Here is a 10,866-nt window from a genome sequence, read left to right as displayed (position 1 = left end):
AACCTCCTGAGACGGCCTGCAGCCCGGAACCTTCTGAGACGGCCTGCAGCCCGGAGTCTTCAGCGACGGCCTGCAGCCCGGAGTCTTCAGCGACGGCCTGCAGCCCGGAACCTCCAGTGGCGATCTACAGTCTGGTGGCACAGAAGCAGAGGGATCAGCAGGCGGAGCGGGGGTTACGCCCCGAACCAGAGCCGCCTCTACTGGAGGATGCGCTAGATGATAAGGTTCTGGGTACCGCCATAGACACTGGTTACCCTCCCTCCCTACCCTCCCTTTTGTTTTTAGTTGCATTCGGAGTCTGCACCTTTGGGGGCGGGGTGCTGTCACGTCCTGACCATGGTAAGCTGTTATTTTCTATGGTAGAGTAGGTCAGGGCGTGACAGGGGGGTTTATTCCATGTGTTCTATTTCTATGTTCTTAGGTTCTAGTTTTTGTATTTCTATGTTGGTTTGTTTGGGATGATCTCCAATTAGAGGCAGCTGGTCCTCGTTGTCTCTAATTGGAGATCATACTTAAGTAGGGGTTTTTCTTCCTGGGTTTTGTGGGTATTTATTTTTGAGTGGTGTTTGTTTCTCCTCTGCATCACGGTTTGTTGTTTTGTCTATTCGGTTATTTGATGTATTGCATAGTTTCACAGAGTAAATAAAATGTGGAACTACACACACGCTGCACCTTGGTCCTCTCCTTTTGACAGCCGTCACAAGCGTAGGGTTCTTCTTTTGCAGCTGTAGCCAGTCAACAGCTTGTCTAAATTGTCCACCTGTATTTTTTTGGCATTGTAATCAGTTTCTGGCCACAGATTCTCCCATCCCTATGCAGTGTACTCATGAGTACCACATTTTTGCCTTTCTTTGGTAAGTAGGACAATAGGGAAGTGTCAGCCGTGAACACAAACTTAGAGGAATTGATAGGCCTGTTCTGTGTATTCAACAGCTGAGGTGGGAGCTCTGGGTTGTTTTTGCATACTGCTCCTACCATCGTCAGCTTCCTCTTGAGCTCCTGTCTTCTCAGGGGCTCCTCCACCTGGCCTCCCCGTATAGGGTTTAGATGGTATGTACTGCCTAACGTTTGGCACAGGTTTGTAAAACAGGGGAAGGCGGTCCACCCACTTGTCCCACACTGACCTGATTGCAGCAAGCTTGTCTCTCTGCCGCCAAGCTGGTCTGGTGTCTCAGTTATCGAAGCGGATAATCCTGGAAATAATTTGGAAGTTTTCCAGAGACAATGTTGCATGGAAAAGTTCTGCCAGTTTCTGCATCCCACAGGGATTCCCCATTGGATCTGAAAACACCAGCAAGGATAAGAACCACAAAGTATGCATGTAAATGGGCCATCTCCTTACATCTCTCTCCAAATTAGTGCAGTCCAGAATGATTTTCTGGATGGTGTCTGGGATGAACAGTTCAAAATAAGACTATGTCCTGCACATGAGTAACCGCCATCCGCGTCGGCCCTGGTTGCATCCTTATCACATTGGCAGCCACGCGGGTGGCTCATTCCTTGGCCAAGAAGACCATTCAATATCACAATGTTTTGACATCCATATTTCTCCTCCTGCAGGCTGCTGATGAGCTGGTTGCTGATGGGCTGGTTCTGGTGCATGCTGAGGGTCAATCTCATCCTCTCCTTCCAACTCACTGTCAGACTCCGAATTGACAGAGACATGATCCTCATATTTCGGAAAACTCCTTCCACACTAGCTTCTCTCTCTGCGAAAATAATTTCAAGGGCCCTCTGAGCAGAGATCATTTTTGCCATACCGATTGTGGTAAGGAGCTTCACATGCAAAGCTATTTGTTGTCCCTCCCCCAATTTGCACCTGACTGGGGTACAGTGTAGGAAATACTTAATTTTTTACAATGTATCGAAATAATGTAATGTAATAACATTGTTCAGGTTCCCGCAAGACATTGTGTGGTTTCACACACTACAAAGGGTAAAGAGTGCAAGAAAGCAGGAGACAGACAGGTTCTTGGTGCTATGTTGAAACAGCAGGCCCAGTGAGGAGGAAGACAGAGTGAAGGCACACAGCAAACCTTGTTTAAGTATTACTTGTTTTCACCCACACACATACACTTTTATTACCCTCGGGTCCAGTGGACCCAAACACCACATATGTAATATAAATGTGCAGGGGGGGGGGGTGTGCACTCAATGAAAATGTGTTCTTTTACATGTTCTTCACAGAAAATGAGCCAAGTCCAATGAGTCTCAGGTTGAAAAAAATGATTGTATAATTGTTATTTTAGTAAACATTTAAAATGGGTTCCACAGACCCGAACACTACACTAGGGTTAAAGGTATTTTTTTTACTTTATATATTTAGCTTTTATTGAAGCGATGGAACAGTGTTGGAAAGATGGGGAGGGCAAATCAAAGGGCACTGGGACGGATTCAAACCCATGCCGGCTATAACCACTGGACCACACAGGCTACCATACACAATATTTTTGAGAATGAACATCAGATAAGTGCATGCTTGAGTACATTGAATTGTCACAATCCCAATTCAAAACAGTCCTTTTTATTGATCTGTACAGTTACATGCTCCTTTTCTCATTGCATTCATCAGTTTTTTTTTTTTAATCACATTTGACCTCAGCCAAACTGAGATTTACTACTTATTTCCTATCACCAAGTGTTCACCAATGCTGTTGAAGAGAAATAGTAAAGTAGAAAAAAAGTTGGTGTTGTCCAGATAAACCAGCTGCCCTATTTCATTCTGACACATTCTGAGCAAAAACTCTAGATTTGAGTAATAACATATAAAAAGTGGGTGTAAAAAAAGTATTTGGTTTATTTCAGTACAAAATACACATGGCAGATACCGGCAGATTACAGGGTGCAAGTTAGATATAGTTCGAGATTCATTGGTATACGAATACAAGCGGCTTTTTGCTGTTAAAAATAATTACATATAACAGACTTAAGTACAATTGTATGTTGTGGCTTATTACACTACAGTAATAAACAGAGTCAATGCATTATTCTAGAATTAGGTAAAGAACAAATGGGGGACAAATGTTGATCCTACATCATCAACAGGGTTCTATTTCACAAATAAAATAAGAATGCCAGCTTTGAGAACTCAAATTATTCATCAAAACATCTCAAAAATGTTTGGGGTCACAGAATTATGCCCGATTCAACTCACAAATATGGAGCACATTCACAATCTTTCAGAAAGTTAGATGGCTATCCTGCTTTGTGTAAAATATCACCCTGGGGGAAAGTAGGCTAACTGTTAGTCATATGTTAATTACATCTATATGAAGGTTTGCAGGACATCCTCTCTAAACAAACAAGTTACTTCATGACAGACATAGTTTATGGAAGTTCAATCAGGAAGGCTGGTCTGAATGCTTGGTTAACTTCAAGTAAGCATAACATAATTCACTTAGCTTCCTATTATATGGGCATAGTGGGAATGAATACGAACGTATTATCAGTATAGCGGTCTTCTCTTCTTTCCTATTAGCCACGTCCGGAATGTCATTCATTATTTACCTTAAAGCCTATAAGCACGGCACAATAATGCACATTCCTCATGCTTGCTGTTCAGCACATGGGCTCACTCTTGTAATTATCACCGTCCTCTTTCTCAACCAATGGGCATAAATCTTACAATGTATTTATATATGTCAACTTACCCATGTTCTCTCACTTTCATCAACAGTTGTCGACAACCATCCACCTCCCCCAGTTATAATAACGGGCAGCGGGTTTGGTTTCTGATGCCAGCTGCCCAGTGTAGGGCTACTCGTTATCAGCATCTGGCTCTGAGGAGCAATCCCCGGAGATGAGACCATACCCCAAACTTAAGAAAACTCCATATTGCATTCTGTCTCTGTTGTTAATTCAGTTAACCCTGTATACTATTGAACTTTACATAACACCAAAATTATAAATACACTGCATTTGTTCTCATTGTTGGACCCACAATTATTTTGGTTGATAGGAATGATGCCTTGTCTGCAGCTTTTCAACAGATCTTCAATAGCTTTGACTCATTCATTTAATACAGTTAAAAAACAAACTCCTTGATGTACATGGCTGGTAGCAGTGTGACAAATTTGCAAACAGCACTACAATAATAATGACTTAAAAAGCAGGCCTACACCTGTATGTATAGACAAAAGTACCTGGACACGCCTAAACATCCACATAGTCATTTTAAAATAAACAATAGCACTTTAGTGTCAAACTACTTTTGCCTACCAGTCCATAAGTTGAAGTTGTGCAAAAAATATATATTATGTGGTCATGGATACTACACTGTGATCAAAGTACCAGTGTTTCAAACATTTTTTTCTCCACTCTCATTCTGCTTCTTCATCTCACTCTTTTCCATGCGTTTTTTCAAAAATCTAATTTGTCTATTCAGTTTAACTGGGCTCCCTTCCTTTTCTGTTGTAGGTATGAATAACAGCACCCTCTAGTTTCTAAATTATCCATTCCTTCCAGCAACGTCAAACCAGTGACTTACATCAGGTTGACCCAATGTAGGAGGCTACCTAAAAACGCAGTATCTGTGAGATCTCCCTTTTTACCATCCCTCCTCTCTCGCTCTTTCAGTCTGTGGACTCATCTCTTGCTCTCTTCTCATCTAGCTCAAGGCTTCCCTTTACATCCTTACTCAATGAAATAACAAAACCGTAAATACAAAACAAGTATAGAAAAAAGTTCGAAGATGCTAATTTTTAAGTGTGAATGAAACCATAAAAAAATGTGTAACACCACCACTTTGCCCACCATTGACGTAAGCAAGCTCTCCCACACACACACATCCCTGCCCCATTCCCCAAACCTCCCCATACAGTTTTTTTGCATTTCCAAGTGTATATCTCTCCCCTCCCTTGCCCAAACTTCCCATTTTCCTCCAGGTAAGTCAGACAAGACTTGCATCAGTGGTGAGGTGAGGAGGTTTTGGTCTCTGTGACAACAGTGCTATGCCAGGGGAGGGGACAGTTAAAGGAGGGTGCAGGGGCAGCCACTGCTCTTCCGTTTTCCTGTGTGGTTTGCAGGTAGAGGGGGACTCTCAGTCTCCTGAAACTTTCTGTGTTAAAAAAAAAGACAATGAAACAGAGAGAGAGTGAGGGAAAGCGCATTGGATGCTTCGACTCAGGAGCAGGCTATAAAATGGACACCACAATGTCTGTCCCTCAACTTTTTGTCTGGTCACCAACTCTTCTAATCATCTAGTTATAAACATGATGACCTATTATAAAGTACCTTACAGCTTTCTGCAACATAATAAAATATTTAAAACACTCTACCTTGCAGCTAGATGTTAACGTTATGACGTTACCTTATAGCTCGCACCACTTCCAGGAAGGCTTCGTCTACGTTGTAGCGGTTCTTAGCCGAGGCCTCCATGTAATGGATCCTGTTCTCTCTGGCAAAGCCCTGGGCCTCCTCTCTGGAGATCTGCAGACAGGACAGAGAGAGGTACATGCACTCAGGTTAAAAGCGAGCTGCTCACCAGGCGAGTTTCATTTCCTTATTCCGTTAAACTGTGTAAGATTAGGAAGTTGCTATTAGATCTAGCCAAAGAAACACTTGTAGCCACTCGCCACCTGTTGGCAACTCAAACGTATTTTCAAGGACTGAGATTTTGAACCAGTAGGATCTAAATTGGCATTATTAAAGCTAGCAGAAGATCTCTTAACATGACAATGAGAGTGTCAATGAAGACCAGTACCACTCTCGACTGGTCCAGGTCAGCCTTGTTCCCCACCAGCACCATGGGGAAGTCATCCCGGTCCTTCACTCTCAGTATCTGGGTGTGGAACTTGTGGATCTCATTGTAACTGAAAAAAAGGGAAGGAAAGTAGTCAAAACGAGAACACATTAGGAACTGATCACAAGTGCTTTATGTCCTTAAAAAGGTGCAATCCATTAGTTCAAGTTACTGTAAAAAAAAGAAAAACGAGTGTATATGCCCCCTAAAACAAAGAGGCATACTCATTTGCATTAATCTAACTTATTTGTTGTTTAATTGTATACTCTTATTTAAAAATGTACAAATATGACAGCACAGTGACAACAAACATTCAAACATGACAAACACACACTAGAAGTGGGAGGGGTAGCCTGGGTCCTACCAGGACACCTATCGAGCCTTGCCAAAGCAAGCCAGGCATCCTGTGTGACCTGGCAGGAGTCAAGTCGGGGGGGGGGGGTACAGTTCATAAATAAATACAGACAATTGTTATATTAGGCTAAGCTCTACATATGTTCTTAGAATGTTGTGTTTGTACTTAGACTCGTCGTCGCATGGGGACAGAACTTCTCCAGTGCACCTTTAAGACGCATTCTACAGCTCATAAGAGGGCAAGGGTTCGTTGCAATTCATACGAGCTTCACAACCAATCTAAACTAACGGCACACATGAACTCTGTTAACGTGCAATTGCACCCATCCACCTTTCAATTCAGAGAGAACTACTACAGCAGCTCATTATGCTGCCTGTATTTGACACCATGTAATGAATGCGACACTTATGAGAGGTGAACGCCTATAACAAGTCTCACTTCCCCTAGTTACTGTAGCATCGCTCTGTGATTAGGGTTGCACGGCCGGAACCAGAAAACACAGTATAGATTAAGTGTAATACTGACCATGGCTTGAATGCCCCAACACTTCAAGGAATGAATAAATGATCATGAGTGTACTGCGTTTGCGTCGCAAATAGGGATGTTAACAGTTAACCTGTTGGGGCTAGGGGGCAGTATTTTCACGGCCGGATTAAAAAACGTACCCGATTTAAATTGGTTACTACTCTTACCCAGAAACGAGAATATGCATATAATTAGTAGATTTGGATAGAAAACGCTCTAAAGTTTCTAAAACTGTTTGAATGGTGCCTGAGTATAACAGAACTTATATGGCAGGCCAAAACCTGAGAAGATTCCATGCAGGAAGTGCCCTGTCTGACAATTTGTTGTCCTTCTAGGGCATCTCTATCAAAAATACAGCATCTCTGCTGTAACGTGACATTTTCTAAAGGCTTCCATTGGCTCTCAGAAGGCGCCAGAAAGTGGAACGAGAGCTCTGCAGTCTCTGGGCGAAAAACAGCAGGGGTTTTTGTGAGTAGTCCTGCTGAGAACAATGACACTGGAGCGCGCGTGCACGAGACAACTCCATTTTTTTCTTTCAGTGTTTGAACGAATACAACGTCGCCGGTTAGAATATTATCGCTATTTTATGCGAAAAAATAAATAAAAAAATTAAATAAAAAAATTAATCGCATAAAAATTGATTTTAAACAGCGTTTGACATGCTTCGAAGTACGGTAATGGAATATTTTGAATTTTTTGGTCACGAAATGTGCCCGCGCGTCACCCTTTGGATACTGACCTCAATGCACAAACAAAACGGAGCTATTTCAATATAACTATGGATTATTTCGAACCAAAACAACATTTGTTGTTGAAGTAGAAGTCCTGGGAGTGCATTCTGACGAAGAACAGCAAAGGTAATCCAATTTTTCTTATAGTAAATCTGAGTTTGGTGAGGGCCAAACTTGGTGGGTGTCAAATTAGCTAGCCCTGATGGCCGGGCTATCTACTCAGAATAATGCAAAATGTGCTTTCGCCGAAAAGCTATTTTAAAATCGGACATAGCGAGTGCATAAAGGAGTTCTGCATCTATAATTCTTTAAATAATTGTTATGTATTTTGTGAACGTTAATCGTGAGTAAATAAGTAAATTCACCGGAAGTTTTGGGTGGGTATGCTAGATCTGAACATCACATGCTAATGTAAAAAGCTGTTTTTTTTATATAAATATGACCTTGATTGAACAAAACATGCATGTATTGTATAACATAGGAGTGTCATCTGATGAAGATCAAAAGGTTAGTGCTGCATTTAGCTGTGTTTTTGGTTTTCGTGACATATATGCTTGCTTGAAAAATGGCTGTGTGGTTATTTCTGACTATGTACTCTCCTAAAAAATATATTAAACACTTTTTTGATTACTACATGACTCCATGTGTTATTTCATAGGTTTGATGTATTCACTTTTATTCTACAATGTAGAAAATAGTCCAAATAAAGAAGGCTGTAAAGCCTTTTGGAAATCGGACAGTGTGGTTAGATTAACAAGAGTCTTATCTTTGAAATGGTGTAAAAATAGTCCTATGTTTGAGAACTTTGAATTATGACATTTTGTGGTTTTAAATTTGGCGCTCTGATGCGTCACTGGCTGTTGAATAGTGGGGGAGGGGGGCAAATAAAACCACCCACAGGCCAAATTCGGGGCACAAGTTTTGGGGAACTCGGGTCTATAGGTTACTTGGCATAATTTTGTTACATTAAAATTGCCTCGTGTATTTTCATTAGTCGTCATACATTTTATTTATCACATGTGCACAGCATACAGAGAGCCTAGGTTGTGGAGAGAAATAGCCTACCAGACAGCGTGAGAGTAGCTCCTCAAAAAGCCTGTAGGCTACTGGAGTGAAACCTGCTTTTGTAAGCCCAGTCATTGCACAACAAACAACAATTCTAAATGCAACCACGTGTTAAAAACTTGTGGCCATGACTAAAAGGAGCTATTTTTATTTCTCAATCTCAACTTGTAAAGCGAGCCTCCTATTCGCCATAAGCTCTTAATAAAAAATGTCCGGTCCTTGTATGCATATGCATGCATAGTATCAGAGAGGAAGAGGCGAAGCGCCAAAATCTGTCCAAAATAGTGTCCAATGTGTTTCTATGGCCTTATTTTTGGCCTAAGCTTGTCGCCTGCTTTCCTGCCTTGGGACCACTCCCATTGTTAGAGCGGAGACATAAGCATCTCGTTATTATATACATATCTCTGATAGTATTTTCTGTTGGTCATTTTAATGTTCGGAATTTCTTTTACCGTTCATTGACTGGTTAATGTGGGTCAGTTAGTTGGCAGCTAAATTTACCGAAATATGCATCCCTAATTGCAAACAGTGACGTTGCCTTCCTGAAACCTTGAGTACTGTAGCCCTGACAAATGCTTTAGCTCTGAGGACTTCATAGAATGTTGTGTAGTTGGGAATACTGTTTTGAATCTACAACTTGCCTATGACTCGAGATTGTCTGGGTGGACGATTCTTACCTGCCAGTGTCATTCAGAGCGAACACCAGCAAGAAGCCTTCTCCTGAGCGCATGTACTGCTCCCTCATTGCCCCAAACTCCTCTTGACCTGCTGTGTCCAAGACTGACAGACACACACACACACACATACATTCAGATGTACGTACACAGGGATAAATATGGATAGTGACATATAGTGCATTCGGACAGTATTCAGAGCCCTTGACTTTTTCCACATTTTTCTGTTACAGCCTTATTCTAAAATTAAACTTTCCCCCCCCCACATCAATCTACACACAATACCCCATAATGACAAAGCATTATACCCCAGTCAGAGGTCCTGAGTCAGTTTCAATCAAGGATCTCTCTGTACTTTGCTCCATTCATCTTTCCCTCAATCCTGACTAGTCTCCCAGTCCCTGCCGCTGAAAAACATCCCCACAGCATAATGCTGCCACCCCCATGATTCACCAGTAGGGATGGTGCCAGGTATCCTCCAGATGTGATGCTTGGCATTCAGGCCAAAGAGTTCAATCTTGGTTCCATCAAACCAGAGAATCTTATTTCTCATGGTCTGAGTGTCCTTTAGGTGCCTTTTGGCAAACTCCAAACGGTGAGAATAGACAGCCAGGAGTGGCTTCCGTCTGGCCACTCTACAATAAAAGGCCTGATTGGTGGAGTGCTGCACCGATGGTTGTCCTTCTGGAAGGTTATCACATCTCCACAGAGGAACTCTGGAGCTCTGTCAGAGTGACCATTGTGTTCTTGGTTACCTCCCTGACGAAGGTCCTTCACCCCGATTGCTCAGTTTCGCCAGAAGAGTCTTGGTGGTTTCAAATTTCTTCGATTTAAGAACGATGGAGGACCTTCAATGCTGCAGAGATTTTTTTGGTACTCTTACCCAGATCTGTGCCACAAAACAATCCTGTCTTGGAGCTCTACGTAAAATTCCTTCAACCTCATGGCTTGGTTTCTGCTCTGACATGCACTGTCAACTGTGGGACCTTATATAGACAGGTGTGTGCCTTACCAAATCATATCCAATCAATTGAATTTACCACAGGTAGACTCCAAACAAGTTGAAGAAACATCTCAAGGATGATCAATGGAAACAGGATGCACCGGAGCTCAATTTTGAGTCTCATAGCAAAGGGTCTGAATACTTATGTAAATAAGATTTTTTTATTATGCATTTGAAAAAATTGCTAAACCCTCTTTTTGCTTTGTCATTATGGGGTATCGTGTGTAGATGAGAAAAGAAAATAATTTAATCAATTTTAGAATAAGGCTGTAATATAACCAAATGTGGAAAAAGTCAGGTGATCTGAATACTTTCCGAATGCACTGTAGATGCAACATAGTAACAAATGCAGGAGGGGTGCAAGGAAGGCTCACTGACAAGCGCAACACCCTCCTTTTGTGCCAGTAGGAATTACGCTTTGACAAAGATTTTTCACTTTAAAATGTACGCAAAACAAAAACCATTGATTTAAAAGTTCAAACCATACAACTCTATGCACAATTTACACAGAACATTTCACAAAAACACATTTACTGAAAGAACTGTGCAGATGCAAAGTTTCTAAAATAATTATGATAAAATCAGTTTATGCAACCACGTTTTCCAAAAACGGTTAAATATCTGCTCCGAATTAAGATTCAAAGATGTCTGCTGAAAGAATGGGGTGTCAGTTATGACATGACACCTTGAGTTTAAAATAAAGTATTTTGGTTATTGAACAACAGTAGGTGAAGTGGATTTACGTCCCTGATCTGTACTAGACAGAAATGCAT

The 10,866-nt window shown here is 41.6% G+C and overlaps 1 protein-coding gene across 1 annotated transcript in view; it reads right to left on the bottom strand.

Annotated features, from left to right (window-relative positions):
• Window positions 1-2,773: 2,773 nt before the first annotated feature.
• The window catches only part of LOC106583918 (ras-related protein R-Ras), an 18,120-nt gene continuing 10,027 nt past the window's right edge, over window positions 2,774-10,866 (bottom strand). Inside the window, exons 3-6 of the mRNA XM_014168578.2 lie at window positions 9,094-9,196; window positions 5,702-5,810; window positions 5,309-5,427; window positions 2,774-5,056 (exon numbers count right to left, since the gene is read on the bottom strand). Of these exons, the coding sequence (XP_014024053.1) occupies window positions 4,969-5,056; window positions 5,309-5,427; window positions 5,702-5,810; window positions 9,094-9,196 (419 nt within the window). The 3' untranslated portion in view covers window positions 2,774-4,968. The remainder of the gene's footprint in view (window positions 5,057-5,308; window positions 5,428-5,701; window positions 5,811-9,093; window positions 9,197-10,866) is intronic.

This window comes from Salmo salar, chromosome ssa23, assembly GCF_905237065.1.
Source record: "Salmo salar chromosome ssa23, Ssal_v3.1, whole genome shotgun sequence".
In the NCBI taxonomy this organism is placed as follows: domain Eukaryota; kingdom Metazoa; phylum Chordata; class Actinopteri; order Salmoniformes; family Salmonidae; genus Salmo; species Salmo salar.
The sequence above is the reverse complement of the archived record's forward strand: the minus strand, read 5'-3'. Positions and strand labels throughout refer to the sequence as shown.